The sequence below is a fragment of the Accipiter gentilis genome, chromosome 10 (assembly GCF_929443795.1).
Source record: "Accipiter gentilis chromosome 10, bAccGen1.1, whole genome shotgun sequence".
In the NCBI taxonomy this organism is placed as follows: domain Eukaryota; kingdom Metazoa; phylum Chordata; class Aves; order Accipitriformes; family Accipitridae; genus Astur; species Astur gentilis.
The window spans coordinates 27,486,868-27,510,918 of record NC_064889.1 but is presented as its reverse complement, the minus strand read 5'-3'; the positions used below and the strand labels follow the sequence as shown (position 1 = coordinate 27,510,918).

Sequence of the window (24,051 nt, the reverse complement as noted above, 5' to 3'; positions counted from 1 at the left end):
ATAGCTTATTTTGTGCCTTTTCACAGAAGCTTACCTGAAAGCCTAAAGCAAAAGAGACCAGTTCTCATTCATTCGCTGAAAGTCAAAGCAGCACATCATTGTTAAGAATCACCTTCTATGTTTCAGTATTAACTCTAAAATCATAAATAAAATTAAGTTTTTAGATTAAATTTTAGACTGCATTGCTTTGAATATAGAGCAACCCCGTCATGTCAGGATCCATCATTTTATAAACCAGTCTCACCAGAAGGCACAGATCAACAGACCAGCAAGGGAACCAGTACTGGTACCTGGCAGGCAAAGAGGAGATCAGGGTACCATAAGGAGTATTAGTTTCCTCCAGCTGTTATTAAAACTACAACAGTAACTATTTGGGCATTTCTTGCCAACTGTTATAAAAAGCCTACTTGAACAGAACAGCTCTATCATGCGAGTTTGGTGGTAACAAGTAACACTCTTAAGACTGAAGACGTTGTTTCCATCCCCAGAAAGCTGAAGGTTTGCATTAAATCTGCTCATACTAAGTAATATTTTGTAATATACAGTCCAGCTGCACATGCCCAGGTGAATTCCCAAGAGGGACCAGCTGTCCACCACTGCCACCACAGCAAAAGACCAGACCTGATAAAGCAGGCAGCATTACACATCTACAGCAAACAAGCCTACCCAGAGCAGGACAGGACACATACGATGACATGGCAATATCCCAACGCTGGTGCTGCTAATGACAGTTCATGCTGTGTAAGAGCAACCTGAGGAAGAAGCAATGTCCACAGCCCATTGCCTCTCCATGCAGAGCTGCTGCCCGCTCCTCGACCCCGCCTGCAGTAAGCCCAGGGTCACACCAGGAGTAACCACACTTCAGTCCTGGGTACAGATCCGTTGCTTGATATAAGGGGCAGATCATGGCAAAGCTCCAACTCCTTAAGCAGTGAAAACGACCAACCAACACTCCTAACAAGCACGTGTGACCTAGCAGGCTATGGTGATGGAGGCACTAAAGCAATGAGCATGGGGAATTTAGCACCGTCACACTCTTGGGAAGCTGTAAACTTGCTGTTTCTGACCATTTTACCTTCAACGTTGACAAAATACAAGCAGGGGAAACCAAGCATTGCTTAAGGGGGATTTGACACCACACCAGCCACAGGTAGCACAGGGCTCCCTGCAACAATGCACTGAGTACCCGGAGAAGAGCCTGCAAACCCATCTCCCTCAGGCACAGTGGCGACCTAAGGATGGGCAGCAGGTGTGTGGCCAGCAGCAGGGCCAAAAACCACCCACATCCCTCTCCACCACTGCTGACCAAGCCAATGGATATGGGTATTAACCTCTGACTTTTTCTGGGACATTTACATCTGATCCAGTATGAGCCACATTAAGTCCGCCCAACACGTTACAGCCATACAGGACGGCAGCCATACTTCGTACCAGCACAAACACCATCTTCTCTGCTGTCTCCACAGCCTCACCTTATCATATGGTAAGGAAAGCTTTAAAGGCACCCAGAGAGAGGGCACCTGGCTTGAGGTCACTTGCTTCCCCATAGCCACTCAGAATTGCACAGAGACAGGTTTCTGGGAAGCATCTGGCATGCCAAAGGGGAGCGCATCAATGGCACAGCACGTGCACGCGTGTCAGGCACACAGCAAAAAAAGAGCACGAGCATGTCACCACGTGCCAGCCTCCAGAATAAGAACCATCATCCACCAGACAGGAAACTCTGGATGCTCATCGTCCAGCTGCAGGGCTTGAGCCAGGCAACTATTTTAGCTCTCAAAAAACACTGTATGTGCTACAGACACATTTCAATTTAACATAACCTCAGATACAAAAAACATGGGACATTTTTGACTCTGAGTAAGGAATGAGAAGTGCACAAAAACTACTTAACCCAACACTGTAGAGACAAAACAAGAGAAACAAAAATTCCAGCCTTGCTCTCTCCCACCATGGGTCCTGGCTGGCAGCACTGTATGTTCCCCATGGGCACACTGCTGCCAGCTCTGGACTTCACCATGGGTCTCACAAGACCTGGTGTCCCCTCACACCAGCAGCTACAACTTACACAATCTTCTAAATAAGACTTAATTTTTTTTAATTGTTTTTTTCTCTACAGTAGCACACAAAAACTGAAAAACAACAAAAAAAAGCCACCACAGCAGGCTGGCAATACATTCAGAGTGCAATAATCAAGCAAGAACTGTAACTGAAATTATCCACAGAAGTCTACTAATGTCAGTTCTAAGGCTCTGAAATCTTAATAACGCTGATTAGTGAAAATGAGAAATGCATCAGCTAACCACCTGACTGGTAAGAAAACATGAAAATTTAAAAGAAAGGAAAAAATCCTTATGCCATACTGCAACGGAATTTCCTTTTACCCCTACAAAACCAACTCAGCTTTCTTGATGAGCTTGGAAGTTTACCGGCTTGCCTTAAAACTTCTTCCCATTCCTTTGGCCCAGCTCTGTGTCTGTCACCTCTGCTCTCCCCTTGAACTATTTCTTTCTTAGCTCCAGGTTGAGGGACATGCGTGCATGCTACCGTGCTGCTCAGCTACACCATGGTCCTTAAAACAGGTTTAGAAGTCCAAACAGGTAACTCTGAATACATTTAGATTTTCAGAGACAGTGAATGCCATTTTTATCTCCTCTTAGTTTTTTTTCTGTTCATCTCCTTACTTTTATTTTCAGTCACGTTAAGCTACTACACCAGACATGATACTTTTGGAGGTTATACAAGTTTTTTCATACTTTCAAAGACCCAGAACTAGGGGCAAACACAAAGTTTCTCTGCTAAAGAAATAAGCACCATGGAGTCTCTCAACAAAAATTTCTGAAGTCCACTGATTTTGAAAGTCATTGGAAAAAAAGCTCTACTTCTGTGCAGAGGGCAGGCAGGTTTTCAGTACGGAAGGAGCCTGAGAGTCTGCCCGGCTAATCCCCACAGTCTCATGCTGGGTAACAGAAGACTGTTGCAAAAATATCAGCCAGTAGCCCCAACACAGATCCAGCTATCTTCTTCCCCTGCCCTCATCCCCATTAACTCCTCCTCCCCCGGAGCTCCCAGAGAAAGGAACTCATGCACCAGTTCTGCATACAAAATCTGACTGTGCCACACAAAACCACCAAAGGGTCCTCTTGGCTCTTGCAAGGCATCAGAGCACACAAAACTAGAAGTTTTCTACCTTCACAGCCATCTGTGTGCAGCCTATGGCCAGAGCCAACACTGCTTGCTGTCTGCCTTAAGTCTCACCGCAGAGAAAACTGATCTGCAATGCCTTGGTTTAAGATGCCACAATTTCTTCACTACAGCAGGACTCAAGATTTTTTGCTGATAAGGTAGAAGCTGCTTAATGCTGCCCTTGTATTAGTGATGCAATGCTCATCTCTGTTCGTGGCTGATCAAATGCTGCACCAGCACAGCTTGGGTCTGTTTCTGGTGCTGCTGCCCTGGGAGGCACTCCAGGGGAAGGGGGAAGCTGGAGGTATCAGCCTGGTCCTGCTGCCCCTGTCTTCTGCCCCACGCAAGGCCATCAGCAAACTCCAAAGTCATCGCAAATAACTTGCCATCAGCGGAAACAGAGCATTCGTTTCATGGAAAGGGTAGCAGAGGGTGGTTGCTTGCCTAGCTCAAAGCACGCCAGGGCAGGAATACCATCACGCCATGAAACATCTCCAAGAAACAGGCATTGCAGAGGGCGTAGCAGCACACACATTGAAGATGACAAATCAACAGCTACACAGTTGTCATGAAATCACCGCGGTCTGGCAACCAAAAGAACATCTGCAGCTAATGACTGAAATTGTCCTCCAGAAAGCAAAGAGTCCAAACTGTTTTTAAAAAGCAGCTTGATATGCTTATGTATGAGGTAGAAAGGGATAACTACTGGAGACAAAATATCAAACTTGTGGTAGGATTTCTTGGGGATCCAACTTACTAGTATCTCTAAGGGGGGAGTGAAGGGCTTATGTTATTAGCTGGGCTCTGGCTGATCCTGGCAGAGTGAGTACGAGTGCACACGTAGGGAAGGTGCCAGACAGAATTCTCTCATTGCGTTTCCATTCTGTGATTACTTTTATTTTATTTTTAAAGAGATTTCCAAGGGTCTTTGTCTGTCTTTGACCCTAACATGGACCAGAACATATCAAACTCAGTCATCTAAAACAACTGCCATACTTGGGGACTGAGGGAACTTTTCTTCTAGCACATACAGATTACCTTGGTCCTCTGAAGCACTGGACAAAATTACTTCACAGGATCACTTGCAAGTTCTGTTCAGAATTATCTTTTCTGCAATATCCAAAGTGCTGTGAATAGCCTCTTCCTTCAGCACATCACAGTGGCAGCTTTTGGACTTTAACTATGGGTACAAATTTGGAAGAAACTATTGGTATGAGACTGCTGCAAATGCAGAATGCTGTAACCCATGGTGAACAGGGACACTCAGCTTCGTCGTCCTGTGGACCTCTCTGGATGTAACACTGACTGAGCAGTTGCTTGTTCTCCTGGCATATGAGTCAATGTTCCTGCTGGGCAGTAACGCAGTAGCAGCTCCTGCCAGCTTGGACGAAGATGACCCAAACTTCATCTTCACCAGCTCAGCTGCCATGAAGCAACCAATATTGGTTGCTAAACCCACATGTCTCAAATGCAATGCCCAAAGGGATAGCACAATTTTGACCCCAGTATTACATCCGCAGTTTAGTGCATTGCTCCACAGTATGGACAATCAACCCCTTGAAGAACATCACCACAGAGGGTTCATTGTGTTTGGTTTGGGTCTCAAAGACTCAGGATATGCCAGCACAGCATTACTCTAAGGACGTGAACGCTGGGCAGTCAAAGCTTCACTGCCGAAGTCAGAGTACTAATCAGATTTGAGAAGGAAACCCAACACAAACCTTCCCAGAAAGCTTCCATTTACTGTATGGAAATAGCACCATAGACAAGCAGCTCCTGGACTCCATCCCAGGTGCTGTGAGAGCAGCACAGTGCCCTGGCACAAGGCAGGGTCCATCTCAGACCTTTGGCAGCTCAGCTATGAAGCAGGTTCCCTGCTGCCAGTTCAGTTACAGGCTCCCGTTCAAGTCAGTTGTGACTGCAACCTGTCTATATTAAAGCAAATGACCAGCCCCAGAAACATTGCATGTCTTCACTGAAATAAACACTGCATTCACACACTCTTCATTTACAGTTTATTTTTGTAGGGCAGGAAAAAAACCAGCCATACTGACAAATCAGACTTGGAATTTCCAGTTCAACTCACAGAAGATCCCAAATCATGTCCCTGATGGGGAACCCAACTGAGCCCTCCCACGCGAGTCCACAGACACACGTGGGCCACAGTTCCCTCCACTCCTGCCTCAACCTTTGTCACTTCCACGCTTGCCGAGAAGATCCTTCTCTCATTTGGTCAGCTGTGGTCCTCACCAGCAGGATCAGCAGGGATGAAGCCATGGGAGCAGGCCAGAGAGCAAATCCTTGTTCTCAGCCCTGAGGATATCTAGCACTGACGCACAGTGGCAAAACTTAACATGTAGGAAGCATATTTGACCACAACTGGCATAACCAGCTCTGCAGATAAGCTCTAGGATGTTACTCCAACTCTTCTCAAAAAGAAATACATTAATAGAAACATATTTTAAAATAGATTTTGTATTTCCAGGAGAACTCTGGCAAGCTTGTTCATATACTCAACAATGCGTGCCCCCAGTGCAGCAACAACTCAACTGCCAAGCTGCTGCCTAAAGCAGCACATCTCCAAACCTTTACATCCAACCCCTTCTTCTTCCAATGGAAGTCCGAGCTTGTTCACAACTCCTTTGCATAAACTTGCATGCATACTTGTACCATACAGTCACACTTCCTAGTTACAACAGTTGGGCTACATCAGATCAGAAAGGAGAGAGCTGACCTCTACTTTTCCACAAATCAGTAAGGAAACCAGCTTTAAAAGCAGACATCCAAACACCCCTATTTCCACATTCTGACTGTTCCCACTATCCCAAGGCAAAAAGTACCTTGAAGAAAGGATTGAACTCGCATGTCTATCCTTGGCTGTGGGCCGCCAGACTTGGCCAGCCCTGCACGAAGCAGTTCTGATCATCCTCCCCCTTCCTACCCTATGCCCATCCACATTTCTGAGTGGGACAGGAGGAAAGAAGAGGACATCAAAGGTAGGGTGAGGTTTCCAGTGTTTGGCATGAAACCAGGTCCTTAACTGACACTGTTCAGGAGGGGAACTGGTCTTTACGAGAAAACTCGGTCCCATCACTCCCCAGAAGGGATTTCCAAATGCAATGCTTTTATCTTAGTCCATAACCCCTCCCAGGTCAAAGCAACACAGCCATGTGTTCTTAAAGGAAACTGTTTTATCTCTGTCCACAAACCTCTTCAAAGTACAAACACTTTGCTCTCTGGTCCAAAAGCAAAGCGATGGCTAATTCAGTTCAGAGAACCACTTCCAGAGAATTGGGTCCAAAGCAAACCATAAAACCCTTTTGGTCCATAGAAAAAAATAAGCCTAGAAAAAAACTGATAGAAGGACTGACTCCCTTTTGGCTCAGCTCTGCCTGCTCCCAACAGCTGTCCTCCTTACACCACAGGGCATCTCCTGAAGCACCTCAGAAAGATCAGATAAATTATTCAAAACACAGACTAATTCCTGACGCTTGGACTCTTTGTTTGCTCCAGGATCAGGTCGAGCTGTCTGCTTCCTGGAGGGCTTGCTCTGCCTCCAGCAAAGGGCAAACACAAAGGCTTCGATTTGCAGAAGAGGAAATCAATTTAGCAGCTAATAAATACGCAATTTGTGCAATATACATACCCTCCATCTCCCTTGATGCTCATACAAAAGTTAATGGGCTGTACCCAGCTAAGCACAAAGTTATTGCACGGGTTCACTTCAATGGCAGTTTAGCTTGACCGGGAGGGAGACAGGTAGCAGATGCTTGGCAACACCATGTTGTATTTCCTCACAAGCAGCAATAGCAGAGATTCTTCCACAGAGGCTACAGCCTGAGGAGTCAAGGTCACACATTTTGGAAGATGCTCTGCAGCATCACATGACAGTCCTGATGCAAATCCAGACCAACGATATCTCACACACCCTGCGCAGGGTCTGTACAGGCATGGAGCAGGCATCCAACCGGCAGCGCAGAGAGGTCCACAAGGACTTTTGCTTACCAATAGTTTGGTCTCCTCAAAAATTCACAGACTCGGCACACAGGAACTTAAATAAACCTATGATATCTGCTAAAAGCCATGCTTGCACCATTCCACCTAACCATGCGGAGGCACAAACACACTGCAGCTGCACAAACTGCAGAACTTACCTTGAAACAACAGCCACCTAAGTAGACCAAGAAATGCACATCATAGGTATCTTCAAGATCTAAAGCCTCCCCTCAAACAAAAGGAATCCCAATAAGATTGCAGATGCCCATAGGAGACAGCTTAACCTCACTTAAAATAAAGCAGAGTGAAAAGTTTAAAATTATCCAGAAGTCTCCTGAATGCAGGCCGACACAAAGCTTTGTTGCCACGGCTGAGGCACACCCAGACACTGAGGCAGTGCAAGTTTTCAATTCTCCCTTCCCCCTGTATTGTCATTTCCAAATGTATTCAGCTGCCAAAATTTATTGGTCTTCTTTTACATCCTTTGGTTTAAAATTAATCCCTCCCATCCTCTGGGTGCTTCGAGTTTACCATATTAAATCACATGAATTAGTTCAAGTCTGTCCCACTGCAAATCTCCCTGCAGTCTATCCTTCCCTTCAACTGTAAGAAGTGCCTCAAAAAAACCACCAATCCAGTCAGGCACAGTTACTAAGAGGTGAAAATACTGGGATTAAAGGCAGGCAGGAAGCTAATTAGCTCCAACATGGTGCTCTTCTAACTCATAAGGTTATTGCACACCAGAGCGCCGATTTCATACACTTGCAGCTTGCCAGTGCAACGCAACTGTGGAAATCTGCTTGATCCCTGACAAGCAAACATGCACATACACACACACAAAAAAACCCCAACCCAACACAAAAAAATAGGAGCCAGTTGAACTAATTGAGCCTACCACCCACACCAATGATGCACCCAGGAAAGACAGTGGCTGGGGAGGCCACACGAATTATTTTGGCAGAGGTGCAGCCTGGCAGCAGAGAGGCTCCTCAGTGAGTCAGAAGCATGAGGCTGTCCCGCAGACAGCACAGCACACACCTCTGCCCTGCCAGCAACGCAAGCTATGAGGGCTGCCTGGCCTTAAGACACTGACATCGTGTCAGCACCCAAGAGGAGCTTGCAAGGGACCTGCTTCCTAATGCGAGCAACTGACTTAGGCTTAGATTAGTTTAGTGGGCATGGGATTTAGGATAAACCTACGCCCAGTGTGCCATACAGGCACAGTTTAACAAGTGATGGAGCCAAGCCACCATGCTCCCTGCCTGCCTCTGGGAAGGCAGGTGTCCTACCTCCTGCCACCCCCAGCAGCAGCATCCTACCCCCTCACCAGCACTACAGCTCGGGGAGCTCTGCCCCCTCCAAGGGGAAGGCTAGCTCCTGAGCTGGGACCGGTCACAGGGTGAAGGGACCAACACGGCCTCAACAAGGGAGATGCCTACAAGGTGAACAGATAGAGGGGCTGTATATGTTAAAGGTATATATGTGTTAAAGGTATATCCATACTAGCACTTGCAGTCAATACAAAGCTCATAACACAGGAATACCCCTTTGAGAGGCTGCCACAAGTGGTGCCACCTGCAGTGGCAGTTTTCCAGGCATCTTACATACAGTTATACAAGTCCACCTAGCAAATCTCAGCAAGAGATTTGTAACAGGGATAACTTGTCCAACAACTCAGCAATGGTACAAGGAGGTAGGGTGGGGATAGAAAACAGGATGCAGAGTTACAGCAAAAATAACTTTGTCTTGTTCAGACAACCAGAAGACCCCCGACTAAAAACTGAAGAGGGCTTCAAGGCTGCACAAATCCTTCCTGCAGTCCCACCCCAGGAGAACAAAATGAAAGACACCCTCCCTGCCATTTCATGCTTTATGGACAATGACTTAACCCCTAGGCACCTTCAGAATAACTTAGAGCCCTTTCTCATTGATTTTGATAATCAAATATTTTGATATTTTAACAGTCACCCTAAACATCCAAGTCAGTTGCCTACTGAGAGGGGTAAGCCTCACAGCTTTTGTTTCAGATACTCTCCAAACAGAACTGCTATCATCACCAAAGAGTGGCATGTGCATATGGAGGGGTAACTAACAGGCATTAGCTATTCCACTGTCAAAGCCTAGCAGAGACACAGTATTTAAGTTATGTGCGAGTTGAACCAAAGAAACACAGGTGAAGCATTTCTCACTAGGGATTCACCATGAGTTAACTACCACACATTAATTAATCCAGCCATAGCAATACACCTTTTTAAAAGGAAGAAATTTTTCAGTGCTCAACAGGCACTGCACTGTCATTTACCCACTGCTCACACATTTCTTCTGCAATCAAACAATCCTGCAACATAAAAAGAAATCTGAGGATCTAGAAGACAAACAAAAGCCCTTTGCAGGGAATGCCAGCAGACTTGATTAACACAGTGCAGGATTCACATTACTTAAGACACTGGCCAAGCAAACAGCACAGTGACTGCACAGGGAGATTGCTGGAGAAGGGCTCCTCCGCCAGCAACCAATAACCAGAAACCAACCAAACTGATATTAAAAAAAACACCAGCTTAAAAATGCAGTAACTACTGGACCAATTTACTTAAAGACACAGAATATCCTGAACTGGTGTCTTTACAGCGACTGGGTTTCTCATTGTAGAAGAGATGTTACAGCCCAACCATGAATGACCAGGGTCAGCACAGGAATCTCCTAAACATTTGTTCATCCCTCCAAAGCAGGAGGCCAGACTGTACAATAATAATAATAATCCATCCCGACCAGAACATCCATGGCAGAGCCCATGCCCCAAGGTGACAACCCCTGAACCATGATGAAAAGGTTCAACTGCCAAAATCAGGCATGTTTTCTCCACCCTGCTGCTGCAGCGCAGCAATTCCCACCTCCCTGAGCTGGATGCTGTTCCCTCAGCACGCAGCAGAAGGGCAACAAAAACATACAGATCTAAGCAGGCATTGATAGCTTTAGTGAATACAATGCAGTCCATTTTAAATAAGGTACATGAGATCTGGGAACATAACCAGCACCTTTTGAAAGCTGGTCCAGATCAGTGCACTCCAGCCTTTGAGAGGATGCCAGAAGCATCACATCCATTCAGAGATTTTTGTAACTTCTTTATAAACATCACTTCAGCGAAACTTGGATGGACATCTGCTGCTGGTTCCTGCGCTGCAGGGCAGAGCGTTACACAAACACCCTGTGCAGCTTCTTTCTCTCAGGCAGTTTTTCTTTCTAGCTTCCACTGGCGACATACAGCAGCTATTCCTCCCATTGGAAAGTAGGCCCCCACTTTTTCTTTCAACTCACATAAAATCTTATCAAACCTGAATCCAACAGAAGACATCTGACTTCAAAAGCAGCAATCACATCCCAGCTGTACGATCCTAACAAGGTGTTCATGTTTGTTTGATAAATGCAGAGCTTGATGTGGTTGCACAAGACTCCTGTAAGTAATGCTTCACTACATATACACCAGGACCGTGAATAAATTTAATTTGGGGGACTCCTCAATAAAATCAAGTTTAGAAAGCACACTTTTTTTTTTTTTTTTGCTTCCTCACAAAACTCATCTTTCTCTTGCTGGACGGTCCTTGTTTTGACAGGCAACAGTGTGATTTCCACTCCTGCTGGCTCCGTTAAAATCAACATAAAATAACTGAAAAAGCCTCCCAGTGCCCAACGAGACTAACTAGTATTTTGGGGCTGCCCCTTTACCAGTAAAACAGACATATTAAGAATGTCAGTTGATTACAAGTAAACCAAAACGGAAAGCTGAAATGCAAAAACACATGCTTACATATAAATACAGTCCTACACGCGCAGGTGTACACTAAGACTCAAACACAAAGCAGATACGGTCAGCCATATCTGACCGTATACTTGCGGAGATACTGTACAGGAATAAACTGGCAGGCACAAATGAACTGGAACACATGGGTTTGCTCACCGCACAACTATCTTTACCTTCCATAATAAATGCAAATGCATCCAAGTAGACATACACCCATCAATCTGACAAATCTGCCAGTGTCAGCTTGCACCAGCGGTGTACATTAACACACACCGGTTTTGTAATTCCAATGTGAGCAAGAGTAAGTACAACCACCTTCCGATTTTATTCAATCAGTTCCCACCTGCTAAAGATACAACTCACTTTGCCTACATTAGAATAAGAACAGGTAATTAATACACAGTGACAGACAACACTTATTTTACTACCTACTGAGGACAAGGATTCATTCTCCCAGTCCCCTCTATTTTCTTATCTCCTTCTTTTCTGTCTTCCTTGTTTTCTAATCCACATCACACGCTTCATTTTACCTGGCCATTCATACACTGCTTCATACCTCATCAGCTGCTCACTTGCTGCTCCCTTTGCTTCACCCTTCCCTCCACCTCCCAACTGTCGTCTTGTTCCCCAAATTCCCCTCTTTGAGGTTCCCTAAGCAGATTGCTGTGTTTACTGGGGCTCCTCTTACCTTTCTAAGCAGAGGGGCATAATGGAGGGAGAAAGTAAGTCCACCTGCCAGCCTTTTGACAGTGCCCACATTGTGCCCCAGCAGATCCAACATCGAGGGATCAGCACCTCGTTCCTCTCCTCCTGCCAGGCCTGGGTCCAGGAGCACTTTCAGCAGTGGGGAGAAGAGCCGCTCCAGTCACTCCTTGCACTCAAAGGCAGCAACACAAAGAGGAAGAAGGTACAGAAGTCATGGCATCTCTTACCGAATTCCTGTACCGAGGATCGTACCAGTCACAGCGATGCCCTCAAATGGTTTCAAGTAATATTCTGCTTTTGACACCTGTTGTGGTTTAACCCCAGCCAGCAATTAAGCACTACGCAGCCACTCGCTCAGTAACTTGAAAGCTCTAGTAGAGCCCAGTGCACAGTGTAGCTTAAAGCCATCAAGTTATAAAGGGGCAGAACCCATCTGTATAGGCACTGTAGCCACTCCAGCCCCTGCGACAAGCACTGCCGCTGAACCAGAGAACCAACTCATGACAGTATCAGTTGTCCACACGCAGAAGAAATACACAAAAAAATTAGTTCGCTTAGTGAGGATGAAGATGAACCAGGGTCATCACGAGAACAGGAAGAAGAGGCAGAACCAGAGGTAATCACCCAATACTTATCCCTGAATGAGCTGCAGGACATGTGGAAAGATTTCAGCCATCATCCAGGTGAGCACATTATCACCTGGCTGCTCCAATGCTGGGACAATCGGGCAAGCTGTCTGAAGTAACTATGATTACCCCAAAGACACAGCATAGATTACACACTGTCGCCAAATTCATCTGACCACAGTGACTGACAAAGTCCTTCACAGTGTTCACCAATTAAGTCATCTGCCAAACATGAACAATTTTTGACCTCTCAAAAAGCCTCTCAGAAGCTCTTTTCCACCAGGCAGAGAAAGGTACAGGGCAGAGCTTCCTCGTACATAGGCAGAAACCCATCTCCCAACTCCAATATGTCACTGATGTCCTGAATGGCATCCAAGGGCGAGAGTGGGACTCTAGACAGTCTCTTGATGCACTCAGATGCACCTTGGCAACCTCTCTGCCCAGGTTCCTTGCCTCATACCCACAGACAATTCTCTAACCAGCTATGGACTCACTCTGATTTTTGCTAAAAACAGAGAGGTTATGGCTGGAGTGGGGTAGAGAGGACAAAGGCCTCAATGGGGGAGCAGGCAGGACCATGCATGTGAAGGTAACTGAGAATCCCAAATTCCAGCTGAACAGGTCAGGAATTCCCACCCAACACATCTGAACCATCACATACACTCTGAAAAAACATATACAGTATGTATGCTTTGCTTTTGAAAGACACCAGAGCATACCAAGCAGCAAGTACTTCGAGAAGTCCCAGTTGCCTCCAGTCTTCCTGAATTCTAAACACAGGAGCTGAATCTGTACCAGCCAGTTTTAAGCAGTTCCTGCTCCTGCTTGGCACTGGAGGTAGGACAAGTGACTCCACAGGTTGCAATTAGAATCAAAATTCTTCCTGTGCCTTAGAATTAATTACATTTCTGGATTTCACACCACCATTCTTCAACTGACAATTTTCTACATAATGTCAGCAGTAAAGACTATAACTAATTTTGGCCATGAGACAAATGCAAAATTGCTCCAATTACAGTCTGAGTGTTGTTTTTTCTTAAATCACTGTCAAAGTGGGATATCCTACTTCCCACAGAATCTCTGTTTTCTCCGCAAAACATCCAGGACACTAAATATGCAGGACTGCTTCTGGACTTTTAACTTTACACATAACTAAGGAGGACAATTCTTCACACCAGCAGTCACCAGCATCCAGACAGACTTCAGTTTGCACACAACTAATAAAAATTTCAAAAATTATGAAATAGGCTATATTTTCAGTACTTAGAATTCCAGTTCTCCTTTGTCTCTGAGCTGTCAATGTTGCCTTAAACACGGCACCATCAACTGCACTGGCCAGGGGGACCCTTTGGGAAAAAAATGAAGCTCCCAAGTTCATGGGCATGAACAGCTGATGCATTTAGCCAGGAGAAGATGAGCATGAAGCTGGGGCATGCAGAACACTAAGCGTGAGGAGACCTGAAGCAACCCCTTGCTTGATCGCAAGGCTTGAGGGCCATGGCTGCACAATAAGCCCAGCGTAAGGACAGCTAGGTGTCCCTTTGTCTCAGTATTGTCACCTGGAGGGGCTTTAGCCTGTGTGCAACAAAAACACTGTAGGATATCAAATTGAAAACAAAACAGAGTGGCCTGTAGAGACCTTCTGATCTGCTGCCCTAGCTCCAGACACCAACGTGATAGGCCTCAATTTCCATGAAGACTTCTCCCCTGTACCATCACCCCCACCTTCCCCCTATCCCCAGCGCCTGCCAAACTTCCTGACAGCAGATACTCCTTACAAAACCATCAGCCCCCACACCGAAACAGAAAACCCCTCCAAGAGGCTGTCACCTCAGGCCAGCTTGCCCAAGCACGTGTCCTCTGGGCATGGTCTCCAAAAGCAATGGATCGCTGTCCGGAGGAGCACTGCCATGGCCAGAGTTGTCCCACCCTCTCCCACTCCCACCACCTCCTTCGCAGCAGCAGTTGCACAAGCTGGATCAGAGAGTATTTCTGGCTGAAAATTAACTGAGCAAAACTTTTTTTTTTTTTTAAATATAATTACTTGTTTCCAGCTTAATAACTTCCCTGTTCCACCTCACCATACCGTTTAAGCCAATTAAATCAACACTGACGCAGTCCTACCTACTTTTCTCCCCACCCAGCAATACATTCCCACACCTCCCTTGCACCAGTGCTTGCCCAACCCCACCATGAGCAAACGCTGGGCACCCGAACTACGGAAAATTGGCCAATTTTTGGTGGGTTTTCTTTGCTACAGCTCAGCTTACCTTGGCATCAGCAGGGAGCCAGCGAGAGCTGAACATGTGCCGGGGGCGAGGCCATGGTGCACCTCTGAGAGCAGCTAGACCTGCCCTGGCAGACTGCAGACCACCATCAGACACGTCCAGATCCTTCCCATCCCACCCACAGACTCCCTCGGCTTTGCACAGGCGGTCACACAGCAGCAGAGGGATCCCAGCCTGGGATGGAGTTTTTTGCTGGTTCCAGGAACCTGCCTTCACCATCGCTGCCACAGCAACCTGCTCCTCCAGAGCCCACCCAGAATCCTACACTCAGCTCCTCCCAGGGCGCAACACTCATCTGTTACCTTAACAAAAAACACCCTAACACCAGCTTTCACCACAAGCACTTGCATATCATCAAACTGGCCCTGTTGTCCTGAATTCATATTTAAATAGCCACTTTAAAACAACTACAACAGAAACAAGTGCCCTTCCTCCACCTGGAGAAAGGATGCAGATGCTACATCATCACAAGCTTACAGGGCATCACAGGTTCTGGAGTCAGGGTGCAAAACCAACTCTCAGCCCTGAAGATACACAGGATTCAGGGGAATGATGATAAATATGAAAAACAGGGGTCAGGTGGAAATACAAGGGGCAACACAGAGAGTTGTAACTGCACTGCAAGAAGGCTATTTCTTCTTTTATCACAACCACCTTGGTGTATCACAGACAAGGTTTTAATCCATGCATTTAATTTAAAAGTTTTGGGATTCTGGTTTTTGAAAGGTGTTGTAAACATGGATAATACCACCCTCCCAGAGCCCAACAGGTACACACACACCCCTTCATCTAGCAAGCACAAGAGCTTCACACAGCAGAAGCTGCCAAGAGCAAAAATTCACCTTTTTATTCCAAATATACCAAACTCTTTAGTTTGTATCATCAGTTCTCTGCCCAGAGTCCTAGCAGGACTAAACAGAGACTATAGCGAACAACTATGACAAACATTATTTGCTGAGAGTGCTTGCACATCTCACAGAGAACATGACCTTTCCTTCTTCTATTAAAAAAATAAAGAGTTCCCAAAACAGGGTAAACAGCTTCTTTAGTATTACCACCTCTGTATTAAATTAACATAAATAAACTAGTACTGCATCTCCTCAGCCTAATGAAGCCTAAAACGCTGTTCAAGCAGCGAGTATTTTTCAGTGGTCTAGCTTCAAAGGAAAAACTCGAAATGTGTTTGCTGCGGATCTCCTGAAACATAAATATCCACTGTTTTTGCAAGACTCAACCACCAACAAGTGCAGGCGGGAACCCTGGCAACATGACCCTGCTGGAACACTGTAAATTTCCACCCGAATGAAACAAAACCGAACCAGAAGTTCGCCGCTGAACTGTTCTTACTTCAACGTCTGCCCTGAGAACAGAACCTCAACGCACGCAGAGGGACGAGGACGACGGCGCACCGAGGCAGGGCGCCGAGCAGAGCCGGGGCTGCACCGGCTCCGGGCCCGGCCGTCCAGCCGCAGGCCGCCGCGCTCAGAAGCGCTGTCCCGGCCGCCTGCCCGCTCCCACCCCGCCCGGGGCCGCGTCCCGGGCAGCACCGCGAGGCTCCCAACGAGGGGACAGGCCGCCCCCGACGCCCTTTCCCCCCCCCGCAGCCGCCTCCGGGCTGCTGCTGCTGCTGCAGCCCACGGCCTGCGCAGGTCACCCCGGAGAGGCCGCAAAATCGTCCCCGGCCGGGAGAAGCCGGAGCCGCGTTCCGCCGGCCTTTGTCCCGCTCCGCGGCTCCCTCCTGCCGTCCGGCGCGACGCGGCCCCCGCCGCGGGCAGAGCTCCGAGGCGGGCTCCGCTCCCCTCGGCGTGCCCCGGCGCAGCGCCGCGGCGGCGGGCAGGGCCGCCCTTCCTCCCGGGGAGCCCGCCGGGCGCGGCAGGAGGCGGCAGCCACGGGGAGCGACGGGGCAGGCCGGGAGCGGGGCCCGCCGGGGCCGGGCTCAGGTCCCCGCCGCTCCCCCCGCGGCGAACCGGGGCCGCGCCGAGAGGCCGCGGCGTGTGTTTCCCGCGGGCAGCGCCCCGGCCCCGGCGGGGTGCCCGGAGCCGCGGCCCGCCCGCGCCCGCGGCCCAGCGCGGGGGCCACCGGGCAGCCGGCGCCGCCACCCACCCCCCACACACCCCCGCTCGGGGGTCCGCCCTCGGGAGCGCCCGCCCGGCGGCGCCGCCGCCGCGCTCGGCCCGGGCAGGGCGAGACCCGCGGCGGGCACCGCGCTCCCGGGGCCCGGCCCGGCGAGGCCTAGCGCGGGGCTGCGCCGCCCGGCCCGGAAGCGGCGGCGGCCCGGCCGCGGCCTAGCGCGGGGCTGCTTACCCTGCATGCTGCTGGCGGCGGCGTGCGCCTGCGGGCCGCCCGGGCCCGGCCCGCTCCCGCCGCCGGCGCCGGAGCCGCTGCTGGGGCTGGGAGTCGCCATTGTGTGCGCGGAGAGGGAGCAGCGCGGCGGCTGCAATGCAGCAGGGACCCTCCCAGGCAGGACACCTAGAGCCCCGCCGCCGTATAGCAGCCGCCGCCGCCGCCGCAGCCGCCCCGTCCGCCCCCGGGCTGGGGCCGCCGCTTAACCCCTCCCAGGCGGGGCGCCCGCAGCCCCGGCGCCCTGCGGCAGCCGCTGCGGCGGGGCGGGCGCGGGCGCTGCCTCCCGCGGGGAGGGAGGGGGAGCCCCCGGGGCCGCTGCTCGCCCGGGCCCCCCGCTGCGCTGCCTGCCGCGGGAGTCGCGCGTCCCCGGCGCCGCGGTCGCCAGCCCGTCGCCGGCAGCCCCGCTCCGCTCCCGCTGCCTCAGGCGGGAGGGGCATCGCCCGCCGCCTTCGCCCCCAGCCCCTCTGGGGGCCACGGCTTTCCCCCGGGAGGCCTGCACCGTGCTGGGGCCCCCGTGCCATGGCGTGTCCCACGCGTTTTGCCCCGGCAAGCCCCCTCGACGGGGGGTGCCCGACCATCTGCTCTCCTCCTTGTGCCCGGGGAGGCCTCTTGAGGGCCGGCAGTTGGTCGGATTTCTTGTCTTCACCCATGACTTTTCCTCCCACACAAGCAGCTGCTTGCAAACTTCTCATGTCTTCCCCGAGACCTCTTCCCTGGCCACCACAGGGCACAACTTCCTCCGCTGTTTTCTGTGATACCCAGGCCATCGTCCCCTTTCTGCCACCATCAGTCTCCTCCACGTTTTCTTTCCTCCCTTAGCCACTGCTGTTCATTCCAGCACATCGTTTCTGATCCTACCTCTAACTCCAGCAAGCTTACAGCCTCAGTTGTAGGGACACCACATGCCAGGAATTGGAGCAGTGAAACGGGTCCCCCAGAGGCACAGGGCTCTCTCTCCAGCCTGCCGCGTGACTTGGGCAAGTCCCTTCACCTACAAGGGTCCTTGTTTCCTCATCTGTGTAACAGAAATAATATTGACCTCCTTTATGAGTTGAGATCCACTGATGAAAGAGCTGGACGCCCAAGTGCTAAACAGCAGCATGCAGACCCTTTCCCTGCTCCTCCATTGCCCAGGCTTCTCCGTGCTTCTCATGAAGGTAGTGACAGAGCAAACACCTCAAGACCTCAACATCCACTGGATGTGCCTCCAGAAGCTGCCAACCATTACCCTTTGTGCAAGTGCAAATGCAATGGGGCAAAGAGGTTGGGGCAGGAGCTGCCTCCCCTTCTGGCCTTCATTTTTTCTTCTTTCTCCCTCAGCTCAGCTCGTGTTTATTTATCTCGCCTCGTGTTAAGGCCACGATTTTACTTTCCTCTCATGCTTTGAGCTTGGGAAAGCATCTTCTCCCATCCTAGAGTCTTCTGGTTTCCCTGCTCAGCTGCACATGGGGTCAGGGAGATGGGCTGAGACCCAAGTACTCCTTCCTGGGGCACAGAAGGAACCCAGCCTTCTACCCAAACCCTGCTCTCCAGTGAATATTTCCCGCTCTGCAGAGCTCCCCTTTGTCAGGAGGTGGGAGAAGGGGGCAGAGCTGGTCCTCACCATCCCCCTCTTTCCGCTCTATCCTCCTAACTCCTGCTAGTCCAGCAAAGTCATCTTCCTCCCTGTCAGGGACGCAGCTTTCCTTTGCCTTGGGGAACACCATCACCTCCTCACACACTCAGGCCAAAATCTCAGTAACCTGTTTGCTGGGTTTAAACTTAGGCTGCTACCCTACTCTGTCCCACTCTGGCCTCTGCTATCTCTGGGGACATTGCCAACTCTTTCAAAGCCACATACAGTCTGTCCCCTCCACGGCTTTGGCTGGAGAGGTGCAGGAAGCCCTTGCACCCAGAGCTTCTTCCCACAGGAACAGCCCTTCCTGACTGTGGTTTCTGTGGGCACAGTGGGTGGTTACCATCAGCACCAGTGCCTGGCAGAGCCTGTAACAAAGACCGCAAGCCCCACATGCACACGTGTGCAGGTGAAGGTGTGCCCTTATCCTCTCCTCCCATACTCCCATATGGGACACCTCAATACATAGCACAAAGCGGGATCCCAACCCTATATCTTCACCTACATAATGCCAGAGAGCACCAAGGGCAGCTGCTCTGCAATGAAGGAGTCATGGGAGTGGAGCATAACACGGTGGACGGGCAGCGGCCTCACCAGCCAGAGCCCAGACCTGAGCAAGGCAAGCAGGGCAGGTCCTGTAGCAGTAACCAGGTTCAGCCTGGACTCCAGACAAGTCTACAGCAATAAGGTAGGTCTGAGGTTAAGTCCCCAGGTCAGGGCCCAGCTCATGGCCCCAGGACAGGGCCAGGCACAGCAGCAACACAGCTGTAACATAGCTTAGGTGGTAACCAGAGCAAAAGCTTTGGCTAAAAACAGCTCCCAAGACAAAAGAGTGAAGAGTGGTTTCTTCCCGCCCCAGGCTTCTTCGAGCTTTTTCTCAAAGTGCTCCAAAGCCACCTCGTGCTTATTCAACTGCTTGCTCTCACCAACAAACTGGCCTTAAATACTGAGGGTTAAACTTCTTGGGAGGGGGGTGCAGTCCAGTTCCTGACACAAAAGACATTCCTCAGGCCCTCAAGTTCCTCAACTTTCTTTTCTCTTCCCTCTCTTGCTTAAGCGTTCTCTCTTGCCCTAACCAAGAGTGCAGGTCCAGAGCTGGCATTTTGCAAGCTGTGATACAGAAAACCAGTGCCTACTGGCAGCAGCTGACAGCTGTTTTCCCCCTCTGCTTTGTGCCACCTGCATGTGATTTGCTTACAATTAGGTAAAATCATACTGTTTATCCTTCCCCCACCCCACACTGCAAATCTGGGAGGATCAACAAAACCTGTCCTGAGAGATGTTTGTGAAACCTGTCCTTAAAGACCTCCAGTGATGGAGACTGCACCATCCCCCAGCGATCTGTTCTGGCACACTTCTGACATTACCTGAAAGCCTAACTTAAGCTTTTTTTCGTCTGAGCTGAAATCCTTTATATTGTGTCCTGTTTGTTATGGCCGTGGCCTTCTTTGAAATGACCTCTTGGGCACTTGATGACTGTAATATTTCCCTTCCCCTCCTTGCTCTAGCATTCCCTTCTACAGACTACATCAACTTGATTATTTCAGCTTTTCTTCATGTTTTCTGTGCCTCCCAGTATCCTCACTGACCTCCTTGACTTTTTTTTTCTCTGTTGATCTGCATTTTTTGAAGCACAGTGTCCCAAGCTAGGCATATTACTCCAGCTTGTCTTGGAGGCTATGCTCCTGGCTCATATGCTGCAGAGTGGTGTTTGCCTTTTCCATTGCTGGTGTTCAGTTTGCTCTCCATTATACCTTGTACTCTTTTTTGAAAAACTGCATCCACTCAGTTCCCTCACTTGTATTTGTATTGCTCACTGTTCATAAAGGTAATGATCAAAGTCGTACCTGTTGAATTTTGCCCTATAGGCTTCAGCCCATTTCTCCTGTTTGTCAGCCTAGTGTTGAATTCTGTTGTCCTTCACAGCCTGGAGTAATTGCAGGTTTAATAAGGCACTCATGGGTGTTAATCATCCAGGCTGTTAACTGAAGTAATTAAAAAGATCTGGTGTCAGAATGGACCCCTGCAAAAATCCCATCAATATGTCCTTCCATTTTGACAACCACTGATAATTAGCACTTGAGGTACAATTATCTCACCAGTTTTGCACTCACCATGTGGTCATCTTTAATAGCCAGTGTTAAAAACCTTCCTAAAGTCAACATACATGACATCTGCTATTTTTCACTTTACACCTAAAAAATTGTGCCCTACCAGGACATCAGACTGGTTTGTCAGCATTTGTTCCTGATGAGTTCACGGTGGCTGTTGTCTATCCCCTTGGTGTACTCTAGGTGCATACAAGTGCCTTGTTTAACAAGTTGTTCCAGAACTTTCCTGGGAATTGAGAATTTAAATTAGGATTAAAGAAAGCAGCTGACAAAGCATAAACAAGATCAGTTTGGGTGAGCTCTATAAAACTAATGAGGTAGGAAGAAGGTTGTTAATAAAGGATTATAATAAGGACAAGAAGGAGGGCAATCTATTGAACACTTTAGACATGTATCCCCTGAAGTTAGTGAACATTCGGCTCCTCCCCGTCTCAGTAAGGTGGGCTCCATCCTTCCCTGTTCATGGCACCTGACTCACCAGTTAAAGCAACTAAAACCAAAGCCCTTTTGGCAATATCACCTGTGTAACCATGCATTTATCTGCAGGTGTCCCTATTTGAATTGCAGTCAGGGTCCTGGGGCCAGGAACACACCATAGGCCCCAAGCCCTTCACCTGTCCACCTGGAGCCTCTTAACCAGTTTTGATCCAATCAAAACCAATCTGTGGTCACTCATGGCAGCAGCATCAGTGTCCACGAGGTTGAGCGCTGTTATGGATTGGGTCACTAGGATGGGTGACTATGGCAATGTTGCAGTAACATCTCTGGTACAGGCGCTTGGGAACCAGCCTGGTTCTCCCAATATCACAGCTTGGCTGCTGGGTTCATACCTGCAGCACTCTCATTTGAAAGCCTCTGTCCTTTATGGGTGGCATTTTCTCACTGAAGTTAAGCTCGGGCTTCTATGGGCTAAGTAGCAGACTCCAGAGAGGCATAAGGAGGGAAAATGTTTTATCTAATATTGAGGAACTGATTTTCGAGTAGCTCAAATTATACTCAAGGGTACTAAATGTTCTTGGCCTCCCTCTTATGGGAGAAAGCAGTATTGCTGGAGACTCTCTGCAAACTGTCCTCCGTCCACAGAGAGGGGGTGTTTATAGGAAGTGCTTGTGATAGTTGGTAAAGCTTTAAAGTGAACAGTGTCGACCTCTTCTTTGCAGTAAGCACACCAAACACTAAAAATCCTTTACATTTCTGAAACACACTACAGCCCGACTGCCTTTGAATTAGAGCAGTAAAGAACGAGACAGATTCCGATACCACAGTTGGTAAACTGCTCCCCTCCTTCCCACCCTATCCTCACAAGAGATAGATGGGCCTTTTGCCCGCTCTTGCTCTTGCGTCACTGAACTTTGCTCGCTTACAGGGTTGCCAAACCCTCCATGCCGTCCCTTGCAAGTGCCCAGGAGGAGCCTGTCTGTTTCTCTCCCTCTCTCCCAGTCTCCACCAGTTTCCCACAGCTGCTCTCCAGAAGCTGCAGTCTCCCCTCCAGACCTGCAGCCCAGCCCAGCACGTGGTGTGGCAAACAGCAGCCCAGCCGTGGCACAGAAACCAGGTGGGCTGTGCAGGTTTGTGCAATAACCTGTGACCGGACAAATAAGAGTCATAGGAGTTCAACACAACTGAATTTTCTTTTTGCAAGATCAGCAAATACAGTTGGAAAAAATGGACAGTAATTCATAATTTTGTTTCCCACATGAAGAGGAGCTGGTGTGCCTGAAAGGCTTCTCTGCTTTTATTTTTCTATTATATAAATTACTCTAATGAAAGACACAGTCTCTTACATTCTTCTCACAATTCTTAACACTACTGCTACTTTTTAATCTTTGACATTTCTGTTTTCCAGCCAGAGATACCTCCCCTCCCTTAGAAAATACATTCAGAAGCCTATCGCTGACCTAGAAACAAAGCATGAAAGTGATTCATTACTAGAGCATGTTACTAGGTTCTTTACTAGAGCACTGCTCCTACCAAGGTGAGGGGAAGGGACTAAAGATCTGGGGACAGAGGTTACACCATGAAGACAAACATCACTGAGTGCTCTCCACTGAAGTCCTGCCTCCTTAAAAAACTCAACCAGGAGTATGGTGTAGTTCATGGTGCCTTAGCGATGGAGTGCAGCTCCATGGGGACCTACTGAGGAATTGCAGGGACATTTGGACTGTTGCTCTTGCTCATCCATGCATCAGGCTGGGTTTGGGAAGAGGAGAACAAAATGTGGAGTGTTGTTCCCCAGCTTTCTTTTAAGCATTTGTAGTCCCTTCCTGGAGTGCTTGTAAATAGGAAATTTGTACTCTTAAGGGCACCTGTAGACAGTGGTTTAAATTTCCTGGGCTTTGGGATGGGAATGTGACTCAATTTAAATGTCGGGAGAGATTTAGTTGTAGTGAACATGGCCTGCTGTTCTGCCTGCAGCTGCCAGCAGTTGTTTAATGTACAGAATAACACAATTATTATGAACCATACAGCCTACTCAGTGGAGCTGTAACAATGGCAGCCATTTACAAAGATGGGTCTTACTTCTCTGTGACTTTCTCTGCAGTAATTTCATCTCTCATAACCTGCTTAAGGAAAGACTCAGTTAAAAATAACAGAAGATGAGCATTAATCCTCTCCACAAATGTGGACACATTCACAAGTCCTCCACATAATGGTTCAGCAAGACCTAATTTTGTTGGGGGCTGAGAGGGCTGTATTACGCTGTTGCTGAAATCAGTGGGAGAAATTGTCTGACAGATACTCAGGTTTGGTAGATGGATATGGTAGATATAACATTTCTAAAGGGCCCACTTTCAATTCATCACCAGTCATCACTTTTGGTCATAAATGATCAGCAAATGATGAAGCAGTACTATGCTTCTGAGCAACACCTTTTTTGTTCGCCAGACAACAGAGAAGACTGAATCTCTTAAACACAAAACTAATCCTAGACCATTGAGTCATTATAAAAATTCCCATTTAAATCCAAATCTCTTGGCAAGGAAAAGAAAGAAGTCTCCTCTTACTCCTGACTATTCCTCCCCTACACCCATGGTTCTTCAACATCACCAAATTTCCAAGCCCTGGCATAGCTGTGACACCCAGTGCCACATCTGTTCATGGCCCTTGGGAGACAGAAGACACTTGTGACAAGCTCACTGGGGATCCTTGGAGTTGGTGCTCACTCTTGCTGTGTTACAGGAGGCCTTTCTGGAGACGTATCCTTCTCTTCTGCCATGCCAGCTCTCAGTCAGCTTAGTTATTTCTACAGTAGAGAAAAAAACCCTTTCAGATACCTACCGCCAAAGTTAACTGTGACAAACACGAATCTCTCTCACACATAGGTTGGATGTAGAGGTGGGCTCACAATGTCCTTTGCAACTAAACAGGATGGTTCTTGACT

General features: G+C 48.7%; 1 protein-coding gene across 3 annotated transcripts in view; it reads right to left on the bottom strand.

Annotated features, from left to right (window-relative positions):
- Positions 1 to 17,122, bottom strand: part of MAP2K4 (mitogen-activated protein kinase kinase 4) — a 104,358-nt gene extending 87,236 nt beyond the window's left edge. For all 3 annotated transcript variants that reach the window (XM_049813074.1, XM_049813075.1, XM_049813076.1), the window contains exon 1: positions 16,905 to 17,122. In XM_049813074.1, the coding sequence (XP_049669031.1) occupies positions 16,905 to 17,004 (100 nt within the window). In that variant the 5' untranslated portion in view covers positions 17,005 to 17,122. The remainder of the gene's footprint in view (positions 1 to 16,904) is intronic.
- Between the last annotated feature and the right edge of the window lie 6,929 nt (positions 17,123 to 24,051).